The 24,830-nt window shown below is 43.1% G+C and overlaps 1 protein-coding gene across 1 annotated transcript in view; it reads left to right on the top strand.

Moving 5' to 3' along the window:
- The window catches only part of Sfmbt2 (Scm like with four mbt domains 2), a 184,561-nt gene that overhangs the window by 13,650 nt on the left and 146,081 nt on the right, over positions 1 to 24,830 (top strand). The window contains exons 2-4 of the mRNA XM_059263508.1: positions 4,841 to 4,987; positions 12,610 to 12,704; positions 14,985 to 15,225. Coding sequence (XP_059119491.1) covers positions 4,891 to 4,987; positions 12,610 to 12,704; positions 14,985 to 15,225 — 433 coding nt within the window. The 5' untranslated portion in view covers positions 4,841 to 4,890. The remainder of the gene's footprint in view (positions 1 to 4,840; positions 4,988 to 12,609; positions 12,705 to 14,984; positions 15,226 to 24,830) is intronic.

The raw sequence follows: 24,830 nt of genomic DNA, 5'->3' as shown, positions 1-24,830 counted from the left end.
GTCAACATGGTAACTCCTTCTACGCCATATGATCTTTAGGTTTACTTAACAGGAAGTGTCCAAGTCTGTCCACAGCAGGTCTTAATGATCCATATGACATCAAGTCTATCAGGGAATGCTTTCAACCTGTAAAATGCCTAGGGGTTTAAAGAGCTTCTTCTCAGCTTCCAGAGTGAGTCCTATCTGAGCTCATATCCATCCCCACCCTGAATCTACCCACCCTTGTTTTTTTTGTTTTTTGTTTTTTTTTTTAGAAAGGGTCTCCCTCTCCAAGAACTCACTTAGTAGGCCTGCAGGCCCCTGGGGTCTGCTTTTCTCAGCCTCTGCAGTTGCTGGGATTGTGAAAGTGTCACGTGCCTGGCTTTTCTTTTAAATACCTTCTGGTCTGGGGATTACTTACTAACAGATCTTCATGCTTGTAAGGCAAGCAGTTGATTAGTTTAGCTATCTTCCCAACTCCAGATATTTAAATATCAATTTGCTTTATTGAGGCCCTGTGGAACACACCCATAATCTCAGTACTTGGACGGTGAAGGGAGTAGATTCATGAATTCGAGTGTCATTCTTGACTACATAGAGAGTTTGTGACTAACCTGAGCTGTCAGAGACTCCGTCTCAAATCTTCCTTCCCCAATCCCCAGATTCTGAAATTGAAATCCAGATCCTTAGTTATACTAGCTAGGTTTCGTGTGCCAGTAGCCACATGTTACTGGGGGGTACCATGTCACCAGGCAGGTATAGAAAGTTCTTTTGGATGGTGTTGACATTCAAAATCAGTAATTCCATCCCGATTTTAGAGTTTTCTAATATCATCCAATGAGTGTCCTTCTAGACTCGTTTTCTCCCTGACAAAGCTCTGCTTATAACTCATGCTAGAATTAGTTGTATTCTGCAAGTACACCCCAAACAAAGGCAAAAGGAATAATTCGGCTAAGAGAGGGAGAAGGTTTATTGTATTAAATGTGGTTCAGATAAAATGATAGTCTGATGGAGAAAATACACAATTAATACTGAAGAGGCATCATAGCTCCTCAGTCTGTTAGCATTGAAAGGGATCTTTGATTGCACGTAATCAAAACTCTTATTTAACTGATGAGAAATTTGAGGCACAGAGAGGTTCATTGATGTCCCACAGCTCCATAATGGCTTAGTTACTCCATATTCAAGTTAATGGTTCTTTTCACAAGGCCGAGGAGACTTGTGCAGTGAGTTCCCATGCTGTAGTTCCGTGGCTCTGTAGTTCCTCTGCTTTGGAGGCGAGAGGAGCCAATTGTCATGCCTCAGTTTATCATCGTAGGAAAAGGAAGTTCCCCTTTAGAGCACAGCTTGCCGAACTTTCTTTGTATGTCTTTGGAAAAAAGAATTCTGCCACATTTAAATAGACACTTTGAACTTTGGTTTTGAAATTATAGAGTTTATTTAAAAATAGGAGTAAAAACGGATGGGAGTGGAGCTTAGTGGAGGATTTAAAGATGAAGGCACACACTCACACATACACATGCACACATTCTCTCTCTCTCTCTCTCTCTCTCTCTCTCTCTCTCTCTCTCTCCACACACACACACACACACATACACACACACACACACACACAGAGCGCCACATGCACACTGAAAAGGAAATATGCTTTCTTATAAAAAATAGCTCTTTTTGTGGGTTGGAGGTGAGAGTATTGTTGTTGGGAAAAGGATTTGGTTTTTAAAATATCCTATTACTAGCCAGGCATGGCCAACAGGCCTATAATCCTAGCATTTGGTGCATGGAGGCCGGAAGATCAGGAGTTCAAAGCTGGACTTAGCTACGTAGAGAATTTGAGGCCTATCTGGGCTCTATGAGATCCTGTGTAAAAAGTAACAACAAACAAAAACTTAAGCAAAACATCTTTATGTGAGTGAGTGCGTGCATGAGTTCTTGTGCTCGAGTGTGCATGCGTGTGTGCATGTGTGCATGTGCCTGTGTGTGTGTCTTTTATATTTGTTTTTGTGGAGAGTCGGGGTGGAACCCAGGGCCTCCCACATGCTAAGGAACACTGGAGCAGCAAGCTAATCTCCAGCCTAAAACACTCCATCTTTATTTTGCTGAGCTTAATGGATTAATTATTTTCACCAGTAAGACTCGACCTCCCATCCCATTTAAAGTAAAATAGACTTTAAAAAAGGAAGGTAAACAGATATTTCTGTGAAGTAGTGTGCCATTCTTATATTTAATAGGTTTCCCCCAGAACTATTTCCATAGGCTACATTAGTGGCTGAGAGCTGGCTGTGTAGTGATTTATTCTAGCCTCAGTAGCTACATGCTGTGAAAAGATTGTGTTTTGCTAGGATTATTTCTTCTGTGTTCTGTTGATTACGCTTGTTTTCTTTATTCCTTCTCCTCTACTTTAGTTTTACCCCATAACGGTTGCCTGCACTTTCCTGTCTTTAGTCAGCCCCTCTGTCAGTGAGCTTTTCATTGCTGTGACAAAATACTCGAGAAAACCAAAACAAAACAGAAGGAAGTTTCATTCTGGCTCATAGCTTCAAGGTCAGTATCAAGAAAGTGGAGGCCCAAGGTTGTCAGGAATCCCACTCAATCCTTCTCCACCTTATTCAGCGAGTCAAGGGCCAGCCAGCTTGCTCTGTGTTCCCTTCTCCACTTCCATGGCTTGGGATTATGGACAGGCTGCCATTCCCACCCAGCGTTTATGGTGGTTCTGGGGATCCGACCTCCAGTCCTCAGGCTTACATAGCAAACGCTTTAGCAGCCGAGCCATCTCCCCAGCCTTCGGTTTAATTTTTGTTCTTTCTTTTTGTATCATCAACATCTTGGTCATGTATCCTTATGCTTGCTTCATAAAACGTAAGCCTCTGTGCTTAGAGAATATTGAATGAAGAAAGATAATCCAGTTGTTTGGAGGTGCCTTGTGTCTTTGCTTTTCACCCTATTTTCTTATTCATGAGCAAGATGCTCAGATGACTGTTTAATGAACCACTTCGGGTGGTCTTATACTTTCTAGTCTAAAGCAAGCATTTTCGTCCTTTGTACTTTAATTGAGAAATAGCCTGTGCTCCTTCCAACGGTGTTTGGTGTGTTTTGATGCAACAGGTGGATAAATAAATACGCAGACAATTAAATTTTAGTTCTGGGTGCCTGCACTTTGTAGCCTCTTCCTGGTGACTGGAGCTGTTTTTACATTTTCTTGCCATTGCACCAAGAATTCACACTCCATTTATACACACATACACACATGCACACACACGTATGTATCAAACAATTATGGCTTTTATTCTATTATTTTTTATTGAAAATAGATTCTTCTCTTATACAATACGTCTGGACCACAGTTCCCCCCTGTACTCTTCCCAGCTCCTCCCACCTCCCCTCTCCTCCAGATGCACTCCCCCTTCATTTCCCAGATCTATACTCTTTTATGAACCTACAGCTGATCAGAGATGTAACGGTTTTCTAGGAAAGGAAACTTAGTAATACTAGAGGTAGGTGTACATGCATGTGGTGTGTGTGTGTGTGTGTGTGTGTGTGTGTGTGTGTGTAAGGAGGTGATAGTCTTGGATCACTTATTAACATGTGAGCTACACATTATTCTACTGTTAGACATACATGTACTATATTCTTTCTAGTTTTGCCTTTAGCTTTCTTTAGTTTTTATCTACATGTGAAAATATACAAATTATATATATGTAATTTTTAAAATTTATGTGTAATACAATATGTAAGTACATATAAATTAAAAAAATTTTTAGAGAGGACACATGTGTCCCAGGCTGGCCTTGAACGTTGCTATGAAGCCAAGGATGACCTTGAGTTTCTGATCCTCCTACTTTTCCTCACAAGTCCTGAGTGCTGGCATTCCAGGTGTGCACCATCACTTCTGGCTTGTATGGTATTGAGATCAAACCTAGAGCTTCATACACTCTAGGTAAGCAATCTCCCAACTGAGACACATCCTTTAGCCCCAAATGAATAAAGATTTAAAAATGCAGTAGGGAGGTGGGGAGGTGGGAGTTGGGGTGAGGGGGTACAAGCCTTTGATTCCAGTACCCAGGAGACAGAAACAGGTGGATCTCTGAGTTCCAGGCCAGCCTGGTCTACAGAGGGAGTTCCAGGACAGCCAGGACTACACAGAGAAACACTGCTCCATGATTGTCCTGTCTACCAGAGCTGAGCATGCTGGTCTTATTAAACATTGCTCCTGGTATCTCATGGTCTCTGGCATAATGAACTATGTTGTAGGATTCTATGGGACCTGTCTGTGATTTTACCTCTTTCTCTTCCCAGACACAACAGAATGTAATTGAGGAATGGCAGAGCTATAGTATGATGGGGAAATTCTTACCCATTTCTAACTTGTGAAAATAAGCAAACCAGTGTGTCAAGGCTTATATAACTGTTCTCAGTTCCAAGTCACTGTGAGACAGGATGACTTCTTACAGAATCAGGAATGCATGCGGAGGGCTGGGGCAGAGGTGCGTTTGTAACATCACAGCATCGAGGGAGAGATGGCTCTCTAGCTGTCTAATGTCAGCCTGGTGGATTGGCACTTAGATTGTATTTGGTGGTGAAAAATGTGTCCAGGTTAGTGGTGCTAATGACCTCTAGACAATGGATCGTTTTGCTGTGCTGTGACCTTTGCTGTTGACACTGTGTGGAGATGTGATGTGCCGCCGTTCGGCCTCATTCCTGGTGTTTCCAGTCGACAACTGCACTACCCTGCTTCTGAAACGTGACGATGAGTTAGTTGGTGGCCACTCTGCTAGGGTTCTCTTACCTTAGGAGAGTTAAATGAGTTGATATTTTGAACCCGATTGAAGTCCTCCGATCTTCTGTTTTTGGTGGCCCTTAGGTAACTTGCCGTAGGATGAACTAAGAGAAGAGGACCCAACACTTGTCAACATGGAGAGACGTTCCCAAGTTTCCAAGATGCAAAACTCATCCTCACCATTGGAAAAGCAAACTGGCCCAGCAAATGGGAATGGGGATCTTGATTCAGGTAGGATTCTGTATGTTTGTTTTTGTTTTTGTTTTCTCTGAAAATGTGGCTCTTGGACCAGTATTTTCCCAAGATGCTCAGGAACAGTGGGTGGCGTGACTAGAGCTGATGGACCACCAGCTCTTGGCGTTTGCTGTGCTAGTCAAGTCATATGTCTACAGATACAGCAGCTTCCAAGTTATGATGATTTTGGGTCAGTATTAATACTGACCGTACAAACAGAGTGTGCTAGGTTACAGCCTGGTGACATAACACTTCTAAGTCTCAGTGCCTTCTGCTAGTAAATGTCTATGAACGTCTGTGCTGACTTGAGAGCTGTTATGGTGCTCTCGTACCTAGTGACTGTGCTGTCCCTCAGTGCTGCACCTCAGCAGTCTCCAGGTTAGTTTTCATGGGAAAAGAAGAGCTGGGGTATAACCCATTACTGACATGCCCTCCAAAGTATCGAGCATGGCTTTGGAAAGCATGTAGTGTGAAAGAAATTTAGGTCATGTGCATTTGTGTGATGTAATTGGATAAAACAAAGCAAAAAAAAAAAAACCAGATTGTGTTTGATTGGATTTTAATATTTAATGAATTTATAAATGCATCTCTAAAAACATTCATGCGATGGTTTATTTTAAAAAGATACTTCTCTTTCTGAAAATAAACTTGCATGATTTATAGATCAGCAAATTAAATAAGGGCAAGAGAACTCTATGAATTGGTAATGTTTGCTACAATGAATTTATACAAAAATGTTGCCCGTTAACTTAGGGGGAGAGTTGATCACTGTCTAATGAAATTAGCAAGTTCGTCTTCACTTTAAAATAATCAAGTGTGTGTGTGTGTGTGTGTGTGTGTGTGTGTGTGTTCACTCATATGCTGTGGTGCACATGTGAAGGTAAGAATTAGAAGATGACTTGGAAGAGTGAAGTATCTCCTACCTCGTAGGTGGTGGGGATTAAACTAAGTCTTCAGGCTTGAGAGTGAGCATCTTTACCTGCTCAACCATCTTGCTGGCCCCATTTTCATGTTTTGATCAAACTAAGTCAATGATGGAATCAAAAATTGCTTGATATCATTGAGTTTGTTAGATCAGGTTTCTCCATTCTCTCTTTCTCTGCAAAGCTATAAAAACTGAGTATCTAATAGGATAAAGGCATGTAGCATCTCCCCCAGGATCATGCCAGTCCTCCTGGTTCTTCTATATATAAAGAGGGAGGAAGAAACGTCTATAAGCACAGGTGGTACCTTGCCCCCTGCAGAAAAAAGAAAATGTCTTTCTGAGCGGTCCTCACCCCCCAAGGCTGAAGGTTCATACTAATTGTCTGTTGTTGAAATGTAGATTTGCTTCTCTCTCTCTCTCTCTCTCTCTCTCTCTCTCTCTCTCTCTCTCTCTCTCTCTCTCATTCTGTGCAAGCATGTACATGAGATTGATCTCAGGTGTCTTTTTCAATGCTCTCCACCTTATTTATTTGTATTGATTATTAATAATAATTCAGGCAGAAGTTTGCAGGTCACGTGTGGGGTCAGAGGACAACTTTCATACTCAGGTCATCAGGCTTCTGCCACAAGCACTTCCCACCCACTGGACTTTTTCACCAGCCTTCCACCTTATTTTTTGAGGAAAGGTCTCTTGCTGACCTAGTGGGGGGTCTGCTGGTTTTGCTTGACTGGCTAGCCTGTAAGTCTCAGGGTCCTCCTTCTCTCTCTGCCTCCCCAGCACCAGAATTAGCGGTATACACCACTATGCTTGGCTCTTATGTGGATGCTGGGGATTTGAACCCAGATCCTCAAGGTTCAAGAAAGGTAAGCAAGTACTTTACTGACTGGGGGCATTTCTTCAGACCCAGTTACATTTTCTTCTAGTGGTGCTGGAGATTGAACCAATGGCTTTGTGTATGCTAGGCAAGCAAGCACTCTGGTACTCCCCTCTAACCTCCAGTCTTTTTATATCTGTTCAGTAAAGTGATCTTGCTCTTTGGAAGTTCCTGGGCATCTCCTTTATTTTTGTAGTGCATCTTCTGCATGTATCGCTCTCTGTGGCTGTGTCGTTTTCAATGATAAGTTTTCATTTTCACACAGCTGCCATATTTCTCTCTAGCGTAAGTAGATTCTGAAGCTCATTACTGATAATCTACTGTCAGGAAATTATTCTTACTGACAAGTTCTTCAAAATGATATCAGAGTCTGGGGGATTCCAGGCTGAAAACCTGTCGTAGATACTCATTCATGATTTGTTCTTTACTCTCATGTAGTGGATGGTTTAAATCGTACAAGATGCTCCGATCTTTAATACTAAGATTGCTAAATGATTCTAAATTATGTTTATATTTTTCAGCTTCTGATCCAGATCTTTCCCCGCTGTGCTAAGGGTTTATGTGTCCCTGTTTCTTAGTATTTCAATATGTTTGTGACAAGGAGGCTTTGATAGTGATACAATTTCTTTAGATTCAATTAAAATTTTTGTGTGTGAATTTCATACATGAATGCATTGTATTTCCATCATACCCATTCCATCTTCTATCTCCAGCTCCTTGCATGTTGACTCATTGCCTCTTTCAAATTTATGTCTTCTTTAGCTACAATTATTGTTGCTATACCTACTGAGTCCCATTAGTGCTGCTCATATGTACTTGAGTGTAGAGCTGACCACTTGGGCATGGGCAAACTATCAAAAATTTACTGTCAGGAAATTATTCTTACTGACAAGTTCTTCAAAATGATATCAGAGTCTGGGGGATTCCAGGCTGAAAACCTGTCGTAGATACTCATTCATGATTTGTTCTTTACTCTCATGTAGTGGATGGTTTAAATCATACAAGATGCTCCGATCTTTAATACTAAGATTGCTAAATGATTCTAAATCCTGATAGGTTTTTCCCAGAAAACAATCCAGCCTCTTGCTTGGTAGCCGTCCACCGCCTGTGGCTCCTCAATTATGGGTGGGGTCTATGTGCCCTTCCCCCACCCACACTGGCATGTTGGCTGGTGTGGTCAGTGTGGGTGAGCATATTGTCAGGAGTTCATGAGTACAGCATAGTGCCACAAATTTTAAAAGAGAGTCTAACACCTTGTAGACTACACAAGGCTGACTTAATGATCAAAATTGCATCTGATAATAACATGATCAAGTATGATTCTTCAAGTCATTATTTTTTTCAACCTGTTGAAACATGAAATACCTTCCTTTCTAGATTCATTTTTGATGATATCTGGTTGTGAACACACTGGGACATGCTTAGGGATGCTCAGAACCTTTTTTGTTTTTTTGTTTGATTTTCAGATGAGCTTTCTGGATGTGCAGAATAAGGCATATTTGATATATTCAGTGGGTTCTAAATGGACTCGTGAATTAGGACAAATGGCATACAAGCACGATTTCTATTGATAAGTGCTCTTACTTTAGAGTCCCTCGCATGTTAAGGATTAAGCTGACTTAATCTTCAATGCCCGGTAAAGTGACTGCTTTTTCAGGCCCTTCTTACAGATGAGGAAACTGGACCGCAAGGTGGAGTTGCGTGAGTGGTGTGCTGGAAGCAGGTTTATAGTCTCAGGTCCTGGAGTTGGTGTCCTGATGTCATCAGGAATCCTGACCCCCTCCTCGTACATCACTCAGATTCCTTCTTCTTCTCTTCCTTTCCTTCCCCCTTTGTTACGTGACACATGGGGGCATCTCCTTAGCAAGTGACACCCAAGAGACTGTAGCTTGCCGGGCCCTGCCATGCAGGTTCATAATCCTAACTACTTGAGGGGTTGAGACAGGGAGATTGTGAGTTTGAAGCTAGGCTGGGTTACAGAGTATGAGACTACCCTAGAGACTTGTTGAGACCGTGTCTTTAAAAAATGTATAAATGAGGCTGAGATTGTAGCTCATTGTATGAGATGTGGGAGGCCCCCGGTTCAACTACCAGGACAGAGGAGAGACAGGGAGAGGGAGGAGAGAGAGAGAGAGAGAGAGAGAGAGAGAGAGAGAGAGAGAGAGAGAGAGAGAGAACGAGAACGAACATGAGTGAGTCTCTACAGCTCTCTCCTGAGAAAACTGTCCTGACTAATGATCAATGGACAGAACTTTAGTCTTGTGGCTTCAGGGTCTTTCTCTTTGCTTCTTTGTTCTCTCCCCTCTGTCCCTCTGTCCACTCTGTCCACTCTGTCCCCTCTATCCCTCTGTCCCCTCTGTCCCTCTGTCCCCTCTGTCCATTCTGTCCCTCTGTCCCCTCTGTCCCTCTGTCCACTCTCTGTGCCTCTGTCCTTGTGCCTCCGGCTGATTTACCCCCTTGCAATGATGATTCTTCTGTGAGATCTGTCCTAGCTGGATTGAACTGAGTAGTTTTTTTCTTTTTCTTTCACTTTTGGCTTTTCCTCAGGAAAGCTCAAATCTTAGCGGGGATCAATAACTCAAATGTGAAGCCTGCTCTTGAAATAAGATAGAAGGGCATTCCCTCCCAGAAACAAAGAGAGTGTGTGCCTGAAGTCAGTGCAGATAGACAAATAGTCCAGGAACCTCAGGTCTCCCCAGCAGGCAGAGCACCCCGAGGCACATGAGAATGAAGCCCACCAAAATTCTGAGTGTCTTCAGTCAGAATAAAAGCAAGCAGAACAATGTGGGGACACCACAGTAAGAGGTTCTGTGATGTGGTTTTGTGCAGGCCTGCTCAATGCCATTTGCTAGGGGAGCCTGTGGTATTGTACATGCAGCCAAGGCCAGCCTCTGAGTAAAAGAAGGAAGTGGAACACGTCTTCCAAATCATAAAAAATAGTAGGGCCGGAAAGGTAGCTCAGGCAGTGGAGTCCTTGGCTCTAGAGCATGAGGACCTAAGACATGAGCCTAGAACTCTGCTGGGGAGGCAGAGATGCGGAGATCCCTCAGGCCTGCTGACCAGCCACACTCTCTTAATTGGCGAGCCAGTGAGAGAGCCTGTCTTAAAAAGGAGGTGGATGGCTTCTGATGAATGACAGTTGGCATTGACCTCTGGCCTCTGCACATGCCCAGTTGCAGGCTTACTCATACAGATGAACGCACTTATACATGTGCACACACAAAGAAAGTATATGTGTATTAAATACATTTCTCTCCGTATATATTTTCTATGTGTTAAGAGACAGGGATACTTAATGTGATTGTGCTTTGCTTGCTTAAACGTAATAGTTCTCCTGCCTCGGCCACCCTAACGCCATGCTTGGCTCTCACTAGGAATATATCAAAGAATCAGGCCTCTTTAGTTTGGAAGAACATGAGTCAATGCTTCATTTTTTGCCCCCTGAGACAAGGTTTCTCTGTGTAGCTTTAGAGCCTGTCCTGAAACTAGACCAGGCTGTCTTCGAACTCACAGAGATCTGCCTGCCTCTGCTTCCTGAATTCTGGGATGCCACCACCGCCTGACTGAGTTAACACTCTTAGAAAAGTTCAGGGCTTACTCTTCATTCTGAGAACTAGTCTTGAGAGTCAGTATTAACCCTTCCCCACCCCACTCACTCCCCCTTTGAACTTTAGGCTGTAGTTGTGTGTTTGGTCAGATCCACAGTGGACTGGCCACTATAGTTCCTTTCTGAGTTATTTAGACTGCTCTTCAGATTTGTGCTGTTTTCCTCTCTTGGTGCTAGGAGGAGCTACCAGTATCTAGAGATGATTTAATGTCTTCTTCCCATCTCTTTGCACATTTAAAAAAACTACCTAGCCTGTGAGAGATTGCCTTCTGCGTGAGTTAGTTCATGCAGAATCTGCCCGTTTTCAGAGCCCTGTATTGTGGCTGTTCCAGGCTTTACTATCCAGTCTTGGGAAGCCAGGCTCCCTTCAGATTGTAAAGTGAGCTTTTCTCAGATTTTATTAAGAAAAAAATGTATGGGGCACTTGTTTACTATATTTTTATTCTAAAGTCACTTGTGTTCCAACTTTTCATAAGACATTCTCTTTGTGTTTATTCTGGAATATTCTGGTCCCACAGATAGCTTTCTGTTAAAAAAACAAAAAACAAAATGAAGCTGGAGCTGTTTAATGAATACGCCTGTTTTCTTTGTAAGGTGTGAAATGTTCATAGCAGCTTTTCATAGCTGGTTTTCATGACATCATGGGGAAATGTCTCCCTAGTTCATTTATGGTGGAGGGGACTGTCAGAGTCTCTTTGGCAAAACGTTTTGGGTTTAAGAGGTTTATGGATCAGCTGTAAATACTTTCTCTGGTTTATGAGATCTCTCATAAACATTTTGTGTTTATAAACCTATTGCTCATTGGGAGTGCCTTTAGAGAATCAACTGCTTGGGGGCACAGGCCCAAGGAGGGCTTGTGTGTGGCAGATTTGAACAGGCTGGCTTAGGAGTAAACCTAAGTTTTGTATACAACTTTATTGCTACAACAGCATGGCTAGCATTGCTGGTGCTGGACGTACAGTTTTTCTATCATTTGATCTCACTCTGGGTCTGACGTGTGGTTTACTTTCTGAAGTGTTTTTGTTTACCAGAACTACTGCATGTGCTCCCTGCTTGCTTCTGTATGTGTCTTAGATGCTCCAAGTCCTGTGGATCCCCTGGAGCTGGAATTATAGGTGCTTGTGAGCTGCCTGATGTGGGTGCTGGGAACCAGACTCAGCTCCTCTGCAAAGGCAGAAGCACTCTTTTTTTATATATATAAAAAATTTTCTTTCTTTTTAAAGATTTATTCATTTATTATGTATACGGTGTTCTGCCTGCATATATGCCTGCAGGCCAGAAGAGGGCACCAGGTGTTGTTATAGATGGTTGTGAGCCACCATGTGGTTGCTGGGAATTGAACTCAGGACCATCTGGAAGAGCAGCCAGTACCTTTAACCACTGAGCCATCTCTCCAGCCCCGTGCAGAAGCACTCTTAACCACCGAGTCTGCTTTCCAGCCCAATTGATTTTTCTTAAAATGTTACCGAAGTCACAGTTTTATAAAGGTCTGTTATTTTCCAGTCTGCAGCCTTAGTGGGCAGGTAGTTTGGTGCCTGTGTGTATCTTGGCACACACTTTGAAGTGTCCTCTTCTGTTTCCTTCAGTCTACTCAAACATAGCTGTCTGCTATGGCTAATGTTAGGCTAATCCACGTTAGCTTTAAGACAACTCTTACTCGTTTGACTTGAAAGCACAAATGTTGCTTTTAATTTTGACCAAGGATTAAAGTGTTGCCACTTCTTGTCTCACTGTCTCTGTCTCTATCTCTCTGTTTTTCTGTCTTTGTCACTGTGTCTTTCTACAAGCCTGACATTAAAGGTGGCGAGCTTCAATTACTCTCCATATTATTTATTTGTTTGTTTGTTTGTTTAGGCAGACTCTCTCATTGAATCTGGAGCTCACTGATTTAGCTAGATTGAATGCACAGCGAGCCCCAGGGATCCTCCTGTCTCTGTCTCCCTGTGATTACATACATATGTGTGTTACCCAGCATGGCTTTTTATGTGGGTTCTGGGTATCTGAACTCAGGTCATCATCCTTGGACAGCAAGCAGTTTACCAAAGGGGCCGTCTCTCCAGCTCCCCTTCCCCCTTTTAAACTCAATATTTCTACAACAGCAAGGTGAAGCTTTTCAAAGAGTTCAGCCATCTCCTCTAAAGCGCTGAATCAGTCTGTCTCCCAGGCATGCCTTGCTCTAGTTCTGATATTCTTGTTTTGTTTTGTTTCCACAGAGGAAGGTTCCGGCCTGGAGGAAAACGGCTTTAGCTGGGGAGACTATTTGGAAGAAACAGGCACCAGGGCGGCGCCACACTCATCCTTCAGGCATGTAAGTCAAGCACTGAGCAGCTCCTCCCTTCTGGTCTGTGGGAGGGAAGGGAAAGGGATCTGTTGGGTGATTGAGGAACCAGTCAGAAGAGAAGAATGCAAATGAAGTGGAAATGCAGCTAAGACTTTACAGGAAGAAGGGGAGATGGGGAAGTTTGGTTGTTCCTAGACAGCTGCACATGAAATAGGCCACAGCTTGATTCTCACAAAAAGCCAGCCAGTTAGGCAAGATGTTACATTAATGTCTTCTTTGGAGGTGTGATGACTGTATATTTTTTATAATCAGGTGATATTTGGGGCTTGAGACTTGATTCAGTTGATAGAATGCTTTCCTAATAGCGTGAAGCCCCGGGTTTGAGCCCAGCATGGCCTAAAATGGGGTGTTGTGGTGCATCTGTGTATTTACGGCATTGGGAAGGTGGAGGCAGAATTAGCACTTCAGTGTCAGGCTAAATAGGGATCTCCGGGCCAGCCTGAGCTACGTGAGATTTTGTTTTTTTTTTTAAAGGTTGATAACTATCATTTTGAAAAGTCACACTAGAGTTTTCTAGGCTTTAGAGAGAAGGTAAGTTGGGTAGGAGGAATCATGATAGATATTCTGAAAATGTATGTCTCACAAAGGTTATTCTCCTTAATAATATCTATTTGTATAATTTGGCTAGCATGTCCACTGGGGGACCCACCCTAAGAAAAAGAAACATGAGTTCTTGCCAGATTTTTCTTAGGTGTAAACTTTTGTTTCCATAGCTCTAGCATGGAAAAGATGATAGTCCCCCAAACTAAACTCTTACATGGGACTATTCAGCAAAAAAAAATTACTTCTAAGAGATCTGTTTTCTCATCATGCTACCCCAGCAACAACTCAACCTTCTTAAGCTTCTTCTGGCTCCTCAGCTGAAATAGGAAAGCCACATTAAGTTCTACTGAGAAGTGGAGTGTTCTTTTGAGAGGGAATTTAGGACCTCATGAAATGTGTAAGATTGCAGCCCTCCCTTCTTCTCTGTCCTCACTAGGCTGTAGTTTATTCTGGTCACGGTTGTACCCGGGTAGTGAAACCAGGGCCTGCGTTTTCAAGCCCAGCGAAAGCCGTGCCTCTCTGGCTTACACAGCTGGGATCACGACCCTGCAGAAGCCCGGCTGACGAGATACTGGGATGGCCTGGTGATTTCCTGAAGGCAGTTTGGGAAAGAAGGGTGACCGACAACTGTCCCCTTCTTTTCTGTGCAGTGAAGTCACGTCATGAGACACTTCCATTCTCTGATTCTCCTCTTCTCTCAGGTCCTTTTGAGCTGACGTATATGCCACCCAAAGGCTCTCATGAACATGCGCTCATCTTTCAGGATGTCTGTATTCCTGAAGGATGGTGCCAGCGTCTACCCTTCCAGGTGTAGGCTGTCCCCAGGCCTGCGTGCAAGATTGACAGGAAAAGTAGCCTCAGTTTCACAGATGACTAATTCATGGTCCCATTGCTTTCTTGGCTTTGGAATGTGGAGATCTCCAGGCTGGAAAGCTTTTTTTAGTTTTCTTTTTCATCCTGGCGTTAGTAGCTCCTGGAACACAGAAAAATTGAATTATATAGAAGAGTACGTAGCTGCAATTGAGATATGCTGTCCATTGAACTCAAGATCTTGAGAGCCTTTGTTCAAAAACACTAGCCCTCACCTTATTTTTTTAAAATGCAGAGTCTCATGTAACCCAGTCTAGTCTCAAATTTACTATGTAGCCAAGAATCACCTTGACCTTCTGATCCTTCTGCCTCCACCTGCCTGTCCCCCGCCCCCCAAATGATACAGTGCTGGGATCAAACTCCGGACTTCCTTCATGCTTGGTAAACATCCTACCCACAGCAACAACATGTTCATTCCTTATTTACTTGTGCCCCCCTTGGTATTGAGATAGGGTCTATCTGTGTACCCAAGGTGACCTAAATTTAGGATATTTGTGCCTTGGCCTCTAGACCTCTGGGATGACGGGTGTGCACCACCGTTCCTGGCTCGTTCACTTTTTGTGGTATTAGTTTCATATTGAAATGACAAACTGTTGAATTTAATGGGTAAAATAAAACTTGTTATGAAAATCCATTTTATCTTTCCTTTGAACGTGGCTTCCATAAGACTTAGCCTTGTGTTGGAGGCTCATGTTCTGTTAGTCTTAAGTACATGCCTATGTTAGGGCTGCAGAAGTTCTGTTTTAAAACGTTCTCTGCTTAAGTAGTTCTCAACATCTTTGGAGGCACATGCCTAGTGTGATTATGGTTTTCTTGTGTTTCTGATGTCTCAAGGTGGAAATCAGCATTCAGAGTAACTTCCAGCCAGGAATGAAGTTGGAGGTGGCCAATAAGAGCAATCCGGACACTTACTGGGTGGCCACCATCATCACCACCTGTGGACAGCTGCTGCTTCTGCGTTACTGTGGTTATGGGGAGGACCGAAGGGCTGACTTCTGGTGTGACGTGATCATAGCAGATCTGCACCCTGTGGGGTGGTGCACACAGAACAACAAGGTGTTGATGCCCCCGGATGGTGAGCTCACATATCGAAGGCTTTGCTATCAAAGAGGTTGCTTTTCATGATGCCTGTCCTTGCTGAAAGGGCAGAGAGGACCTTCTAAAAAACCCTGAGTGGGTTTAGTGCAAAGGTTTTCCATATCTTTAAAACATCTGGGGCTTTATTATTTAACAGATGCTGTGGGTTAGGTGGTGGGTGGATTTTTGTTTACTATTGATCTTTAGCTAGTTAGGTCATACAGGAGGAAAAACGGTTCAAGACCAGTTCTCAGGTTGTCTTTGGTTGGTAGGAGAGGAGCTTAAGCTGGATGCTAAGGAGAGAGAGAGAGAGAGAGAGAGAGAGAGAGAGAGAGAGAGAGAGAGAGAGAGAGAGAGGAGATACAGAGAGAGAGGCTCTGGGGATTAGATGTGTTGCTTTTACTTTTCTGCCATTTTAGAGAATTGACATTTGAAACAGCCTTCTTATTTTTTTAAAATTAATTTATTTTAAACTATGTATGTGTCTGTGTGTAACTGAGCGCACCTGAGTTCAGGAGCCCAGAAGAAGGCATTGGATCCACTTGAAGTTACAGGTGATCGGGGTGTGAACCACCTGATTTGGGTGCTGGGAACCGAACTTGGGTCCTTTACTATAGCAGTACATGGTCCTAACCACTGAGCCACTTCTCCAGTCCCCTTACATAGGCATCTTTCCAAAGTTTGCTTGTTTGCTTTCTTTTCTCTTCCCCACCCTTGCTTTTGACAAGGTCTTACGTAGCCCAGGCTGATGACCTTGCCTTTGATCCTCCTGCCTCTACTTTCTCAGTGCTGGGATTATAGACATTTGCCATGACTGGCCCATTTATGCAGTGCTGAGGATTCAAGCCAGGGCTTCCTGCATGGGCAGCAAACACTCTACCAACTGAGCCACATCCGAGACACTGCATTTAGTTTTTGACCTTTATTACTGTGGGGAGACTGAGGTTATGAAACAGAAAGAAAGCTAAGCTGATGAGAACTGACATCACTCAAAGCAGTGGTCCAAGATCATATAGACACGAGATTAGTTTAGTCGCCACAGAACAATGGTTCCTTATGGGGGCAGGTTTCTCCCCAGGAGACATCTGACAATGTCTGGGAGTACTCTTTTGGCCCCGATGAGAGGGAGATGCTACCGATACCTAGCGAGAACAAGCCAGAGACATCCCTGAACCTCCTTCAATGCATGAGACATCTCCACAATTGAGTATTGCCAGGTTCAACCTCCCTGAAGTACTGAAGTTGAGGGCTCCTGCTGGGAAAGAAGGCACTGAAGAAGCTCCTATGGGTCTGTGAGAACTGAGTTCAACCAAGTATTTGACTCTGATCTCTGTTTTACTGAATTATTATAGCATCATTGGTTTCCAGCGGCGTTGCTACTGTCTCCCAAGGGTATTATTCCATGATCTCTGTACCCACATGGCTGCTCTTCCTTTGGAGTAATCTCTTTCCCTCTCCTTCTCCATCTTCCTTCCCCTCCCTCTCTCTCCTCTCCTTTCTCCTCTCCCTTTCTCTTCTCACCACTCTTTCCCTTCTCGTCTCTCTTCTCTCCTTTCTCCTATGATTCCCCCCCACTCCACCTCCACCCCAACCTCTGGTATGATTTTTCTGATGTGGGAGAATGGTCTGTGGCTTTTATTTCATTCCTTTGTTATGCATAATTGATGGCTTGCTAAAGAGGCGTCATAAAATTGGCTGAAGCTCAGAGTTGCCTTTCTGTGACATTTGTCAGGGTTGAATCCATTGCCTTGACCTCAGCTGACCTCATGACCCCTTATTGTCCCAGAAGAAAGAGAGAGAGGGCATCCTTTTAGATTGTTGTGTCTGTTCTGTCCTATGCCTGGAACTACTTACCTCCTTCCTCCTCCTCTTCTGCCACTGGTCCCTGAGGTCAGAACCAATCTGTGCTCACAAACAAGGCTGTTGGGACCTTAATGTCACTCACATCTCAATTATGTGTGTGTATTTAATGTAACTTAATTGATTAATTAATGTTGCAAGGACTTTGAGAATACTAAGCAAACACTCTGCCACTGATCTGTGTCCTGAGCCCTGTATAATTTTAAAACATAATTCATGTACCATGAAAGTCATCCCTCTAAGCTCAGTGATTTTTACTGTATTCACAAGATTGTGCAAATGGACTATCAAGGTCTGGGGTGCTTTTATCACTCCAAAGTTATTCCCCATTCTCACCTACTATAACCCTCAATATATTTTTTTAAAAATCACATTTTAAAATTTATTTATATGTATGTGTGTGAGTGTGTGCAAGTGCACACATGTGTATGTTTGTGGAGGTCAGAGGACAACATAAAGGAGTCATTTCTCTCCTATGTATGTCCCAAGTTTAGCAGCAGGCATCTTTTTTGTTTGTTTGTTTGTTTTTTGAGACAGGGTTTCTCTGTGTAGTTTTGGTGCCTTTCCTGAATCTCACTCTGTAGACCAGGCTGGCCTCGAACTCACAGAGATCCACACCTGTCTCTGCCTCCCAAGTGCTGGGATTAAAGGCATGCACCACCACTGCCCGGCTGGCAGCAGGCACCTTTATCCTCTGGGGCATTTTACCTTCCTCTCCCAAGCCTGGTGGTACTTTACAGTAGCTGCTGCTTTGTGACCCCTTCTACAGAGTTTTCAAGTCCCGACGTTAGTACTCTCAGAGCTCCTGGGTTCATCTGGGATGGTCTCTGCTGTCCCTGGAGAGACAAGGCACTGTGGATTCATCAGCTCCCCTCTCTCACTTGGAAGAAAAATATGGCAGTTGTCAAAGTCTCAGAAACACCATCAAATTTGTATCCTGCAGACTCTGTGCTATTAGCCAAGACAAAGATGCCCTTAAAATGACAAGATGAAAATGAAAAATGGAAAATCCTAGGAAAAGGGTGACCATTAATGTGATGGAAAGATGAGAAGTCTTTTCAAACAAGAGCGAGTAATGTTAGCTTGAGGATTTTTTCAGTGCTGTCTTGTAAAGAACTTAAAAAAATTTACTATGTAATCAATATGACTTGGGCATCTTTAGTTCAGAGAACAAAGTCAGGAAATAGCAGGTTCACGGGGCAAGAGGTTTTATTGATTTCTGTGGGGAGGGATAATTATTGCTTCATAACCAAAGGCCGTGGTTGTCCTACAGGGAATAGAGGGATCTGTGTTTTGAATGGAGATTTTTATTGTACGGTTTTCTTAGTGAGTTAGTACTGTAAATACTACAGCTGTGCCTGGATGATCTTTATCTTTGTTGTGGTTGAATTGAAAAGGCATTGCAAAATATGAAACAGCAGTTAGAGACCCTAATGTTTCTGTCTGAGAGGCTTGTATGCGCATACAAGGGTCGTGTGTGTGTGTGTGTGTGTGTGTGTGTGTGTGTGTGTGTGTGTGTATGTGTGTGTATGTGTGTAGCAAAGGACAAGCTTGGCTGTCTTTTTTCAGGTCTATCCACTTTTTAAAAAATATATTAGACAGGGTCTCTAGTTGGCCTTGAGCTCTCCAGTTAGGTTAGGCTGGCTATCCAGCGAGCCCCAGGAACTGCCTCACTGGTACTGAAATTACAAGCACATGCTGCGAGGCCTGGGTTCTGGAGATCTGGCTTATGTTGTTGAGCTTTTAAAGCAAGAACTTTATGGACTGAGCTATCACTTCAGCCCAACTGAGTCCAAGCATCCCAGGAATCAAAGTAAAGGAAGGGACGCTGCAGCGGACTAGAGATCTGAGACTTTAGGAGCATCCATCATTAACTTAGTTCCATGGTTGAGTCCCAACCAACATTCTCTGGCAGTCTGTCTTTGAAGTGGGGACTTCTGTATTGTAATCTCAGGGGGCCACCTGGTCCACCCTCCCTGCGTTTGGGATTCCAGATAAAGGAGAAAAGTAGGAAAGTGTGACTGATTACTTTTCTATTTTAGGAGTGAGGCATGGAGTTTGTTTTAGGATTAGGATCCATCCATGTCAGCTGAGGAATCTACAAAAAGCATAGGAACAAAATGCCAGTGTCCTTGTTGGACCATGGCATAGATTCTGGTTTTATTTCTGTTGCTGTGATGAAATATCCTAACAAAAGCAATGTGGAGAAGAGAGAGTTTATTTGGGTCACAGTTCCAGGCTACAGCTCAGTGTGATGGCGAAGTCAAGGCAGGAACTGAAATCATCACAGCCGGTCAAGAGCAGTGAGCGAATTAACACATCCTTGTCGGCTTCCAATACTGTTACAGAGCCCAGGGTCCATCAAGTGAAATGATGCCGTCTACATTCAGGGTGGGTCTTCCTACCTCAGCTAACACCAGCATAGTCCTCCTCAGAGGTGTTTACAGACCAACCTGAGACAATTCCTCAGTCGACTCCATCGGTGATTCCAGATTGGTCAAGTTAACAATGAAAAACTATCAACCGTGACATATCTAGGGTAGACTATGCTTGTGGTTGCCTGGGTAGAATGTCCTTTAATCAATAATTGAGAGTTTAGTTCCCCTTTTCAACCGAGATAACTGAGAGTTTCTAGTTCCCCAGTGAGTGGTCAGGGAATGAATGGTAGTTGAGAGCTTGGAGTATGTGGGCTTTTGCCTACTTTTCTGTGGAGGAGAAAAAGGAGGTGGGAAGTTGCTGATAATCTTTGGATGGATTATCTAAAGTTGTCTCTGCATCAGAAAAAGAGCAATTTGATTGGTCCATTGTTTGATACAGGGTTTTTAGGGGGTACTAGTGACTGAACCCAGGGCTTCATGCATGCTAAGCAAACACTGCACCAATTAAGCTACATCCCCAAATCCAGATTGTATTATTTCAGATGCCAGTTTGATAGAGCACAAAGACCTGGTTACAGTACTATGTTCTCCCGCTGCACTGTTTTAACTTTATCTTTGAATGAATGTAGGTCTTCATAAATATGTTAAATTTAGTAAGGAAAATCAGTAGGGCAGCATTCCCAGTTCATGTCATTATGGTGTGATTCCCATCAGCAGTCAGAGAACTCCATTAACAAGGACACGCTCAAAGACAGCTGAGTTCAGTGGCCAATTGGCCGTTGAGAGCGCCGTGTTCCTGCTCCGGGGCTACCCAGCGCTAATCTTTCATATTAAAAGTATTAAGAGACGTACTACATTAAAGCCTCACTAAGTGCAGCGAGGGATTAGAGCGCCTATTAGCAGAGCAAAATGGAAAGCGTTTTGGCTTAGTAAATCAATAAGGCTTGATTTATTCATAAGTGTGCGCCACGCTCGCAAAGGGCAGCTGCCAAATAATTATTGTTTATGGTGATAATGTACGTAGATCATTTAATCCAATGACTGTTTTCATTGTTATGTATTCAGAAGTAGCGACATTACCTCTTAATGTCAGGGGCCCGGGAGCTTTGGTTCTCTGATGCTCCGAATGGTGCCTATTGAATTCTTTAAGGATGCTCCTGTGTGAGAGTGCAGGTGAATATTTGTGAAGATGCAGGACAATAAAAGCCCTCGGCTTCTAAACAGGCAAGTATTTATGTGTGCTTTCGACTGCTGCAATAAGAGTGTTGGAATTATAGTGCCTTAGGAGTCCTGCCGCTAATTTTTATTTTCGCCATTATTAAAATTTCTGTAATTTGAATTGCAAACACCTGCCGGCGTGCCAGAATGACTGTGTTTACCATTTCGAAGTGGAATCACCATTACCGGAGTTAGTTAGTATATATAACGTATTTGAATAAAGGAATGTTTATTCATGAAGTATGAGGAGAAAGTGTGAAGATGGCCGTCTGTCATGTGGGTAGATCTGCCAAGTTCTCTGGCGTGGTGAGGACTCTAGTTGAGTGTAAAGGAAGTGTTGCCACCAGGTGGGACACAGACCTAAAATGTCCGGACACAAGGACACCCTTGTCCACAGCCATTGTTTAAGCGTGGCTACGAGGAGGAGAATTTGAGGTTCTGTGAGACTATCCATTTTTAGTTTATTATTTTCTTTTCCTATTTTTTTTGTGTGTATGTGTGTGTGCACACGTGTGTGTAGTGTGCTTATGTGGTGGGGACACATGTGAGCAGATGTGTGTGCATGTTTGTGCCCGGGCGTGTGAAGGCCTGAAGGTGATACCAGAATCATCCTCCATTTCTCTACCTTACTCAGTGAGGCGGGCTCTCTCACTCAATACCAGAGCTTCCTAATGTGGCGACCCTCAGGGGATTCTCTGCATTCTGAGGATGGAGTGGACAGGCCAGGCTGCCATGGTTACCTGACAGTTGCATAGGTTCTGGAGATCCGAACTCTAGGGAGCATTAATCACTGAGCCATCTTCCTAGCCAGAGAGTATTCATTTTAAAAACTTAAAGACTTAAAATGACATTTTAGTAATATTAGTGATACTTAATGACTTTTTTCCTTTGGAGATCTTGTTTATTAACAAAAATTGCTAGTGACTGTGGCCTCAAGCCCACAGTCCTCCTGCATCAGCCTCCTGAGTGCTGGAATTACAGATTTCTCCTACCATGCCTAGCTAGGTCAGTCTTTTCTCTAACTGAACGTTTGGAGTTGAGGGAAGCAGGGAGACACTCATTAACTATTAGGTAATTTGACGTGAAGAGTATAAAATAATATTGGTATGAGAAAAGATAGAGTAAATTTGATAAATATGGTAGTAAATAAATTAATAATAGTTGTATTTTAAAAAATCTTTTGGTCAAAAGTCACTTTTATTTTTCAAAGCAGAGTCTTATTCTCTAGCCTCGGCTTGCCTGGACCTCACTGTGTAGATGGCATTGACCTTGAATTTGTGGCAATCCTCCTGTCTCAGGCTCCTCTAAGTGTTGAGATGATAGGTGTGTGCCAACACACCCGGCCCCAAAGCCAGCTTTTCAGAACGGTGCACAAGAGAGGAAGGTGCTGGCCGGCAACAAAGTCATCCTCCTGTGTGGGCTCAGGAGGTCTTTTAAAATAACTCCCATGGGTCTGAAGCCTTTTTGAGCAGGTGCAGAGTCTGTGTAGACATGTGCCATAGTGTAGACTAGAGTGAAGTTGGCTTGTGAACAATCATTGAGCATATATGTATGTGAGTCTCTCTTTCTCCGTCTTTCTCTCTCTCTGTCTCTCTCACTTTCTGTATGTTTTGTCTTAAACAATAAATAATTTTCAGATAACATCACTAAAAACTTAAATCTTTGGGCTCTGAAAAAAATTAAAAGGTATATAGACAGTTGAATCAACATTCTACAGGGCAGCAGTTACGTACAGCAGCCACCTCTTTAGATGGGCATTTGTTCCCTGGACCCTTTCTTTGTTTTGTTTTGTTTTTGTTTGGCCTGGTATGTCTTATATGTGTATTCTTTGTGCCTGAGCATCGGGCATGGGATCAAGAGGACTGCAGATATCTTTGTACAGTCTCCATGCATGCGACCTCAGATCTGAGCAAACTGTTGGATCAGCAATCTCAAGCTTTCTCTCAGTTCAAAAATGTCCTGCTTAACCTGACACGGTGGCACACACCTGTAATCGCAACACTTAGGAAGACAGTTGAGGCAGGAAGATCAGGCGTTCAAGACCAGCCTTGTCTACATGGCCAATTTGAGGCCAACTTGGGCTACATGAGACCTTGTCTCAAAATAAGAACAAAGTCCCAGATGTAAGAATTCAAAGAAATGTGGTGAATGAGATCTATGAAAGGACTCCTAAAGAAACAGGAGCCAGAGTTGTGCTTTAGCATCTGGAAGGAAAAACAACAGAGACCAAAGGAGTGGAGGTGGTTTTGATGGTTCTTACGTAGAGCAGACACGTTCATGAGTGAACAACGAATACATTCTGTTCTCTGTGGATTTCAAATCTGCAGATTCAACCAACCACACAGAGTGTAAATATCAAAACAAAAAATTTGCATGTGTTCTGAGCAGGTACAGACTTTTTTCTGTTGTTCTCTAAACAGAACACCCCAGCATCTATTTACATTGCTTTATATTGCATTAGGTACTATAGGCAATCTAGAGATTCCCACAAAGCACATGTGTAGGCTGTATGTAAATTTCACATGATTTTACATAAGGACGGAGCATCCGTGAATTCATAGAGTCCCAGATTCAATCCCCTTTGTGCATCAAGGGGCAGCTGTACTTTTTCTGTACAGTCCAGCATGTCTGAATCTCATGATACTCTTGACTCAGCCTTTTGTGTGCTGGAATTATAGGCATGGGTCACTGTGCCCAGCTAATCTTTTCTCTTAGGAATCTCTGTTTGGTGTTAGTGTTGTCTCTTGACAGTTACTGTGCCCTATTCTCCCTTTATCATTGTCTTGTACAGTGAAAAAAAATCAATCTGGAATTTTGTGTTTGTAGCATAGTGCTCCAATTAAAGGCAGATAGATAGATAGATAGATAGATAGATAGATAGATAAATGGATGGATGGATGGATGGATAGATAGTGCATATGTGCAGGCATATTTACATATATGTGTATGTCAGTGTGGAGGACAGAGGTCAACCTTAATCATTTTTCAGCCAAGAGCCACATTGGTTTTTGAGACAGTGTCTCTCATTGGCCTGAGGCTGGTTGATTTTGTCTAGGTTGGCTGGTCAGTGATGTGCCTGTCCTGTCCCCCTGGTGGTAGGATTATAAGTGCATACCATCATGTTCAGTTTTTTTTTTTTTTTAATGTGGGTTTGGAGGCAATGAACTCAGTCTCTTGGGCCTGTACAGTAGGTTCTAGGCTGAACTCAGCCACTGCCTCAGCTTTCCAAAGCAGACTATTTCTTACTGTGTGCCTACCTATCGTAGTTCTAAGTGTTTAATCCTGTCCTTAGAAAAAACATGTAAATTGGCTGGTGGCTTTTTTATTTCACATTTAAAGAGAATGTGGCTGATCCTAAATCAGATACCTTGCTGTATAGATTTAACTCAAGGGTGACTATTCCCAGTCTTGAAGTCAATGATTTGAAAATAGTCGGGGTGGGGTGGTGTCAATCATTGTTTGGTTACTGGTAAAATTCTGTAAGATTTTGTACGAGAATGAGCGAACTTGTAATATTAGGAACAGTCTCTGAGACAAACCATCGGCCCCTTCTTGTGATCTTTAAGAGCAGAGTGGGAAGCTGCTTGCCCAGAGTGTTTCCCATCTTGTCTTTTTTGGCGGCAAATAAACGGAAGAGCTGTGGTCTGGAACTGCTTTGGCGAATGGTAATCATGAAATTATGTAAAGTTATGTAAATTGGATCAGATGCTATTTGGGTTTTCCCTTGTTGCATGAAAACTGTAAGCGCAAAGCCAGGAGCAGATTTTCTTTTCTTGTGATTCATAAAGTGCACTTATTTTCTGTAGCTTCTCAATTGAGCGACATATGTACTATAAACCAAGCATGCGTGTGGTTGTGTGGACCACTAGCGTGAGTTCCTCTGGTGTGTTTCTTTGGCCTCTGGTCACTCCTTCCCCTGTTATTTCTTCTTATCTCCTTCACTGTCAGAGCCCTGGTTTCACTTGGCCAATGCTTCCTGTTGCCCTCCTCTTCCCTCATCCAGAGATCCTGTCCCTATCCTGCTCAGACGACATGGCCTCAGAGCCACAGAGGGCTCAGCTCCATTTGGCCCAGTTCCTGCTCCGGGTGGACCATCTAATGTCCTTCACGCACTTGAGGTTCATTCTGTGGGGCAAGTTTCATGGCA

Source organism: Peromyscus eremicus, chromosome 5 (assembly GCF_949786415.1).
Source record: "Peromyscus eremicus chromosome 5, PerEre_H2_v1, whole genome shotgun sequence".
Lineage (NCBI taxonomy): Eukaryota > Metazoa > Chordata > Mammalia > Rodentia > Cricetidae > Peromyscus > Peromyscus eremicus.
Note: the sequence above shows the minus strand (reverse complement) of the source record. Positions and strands in the feature narration are given on the sequence as shown.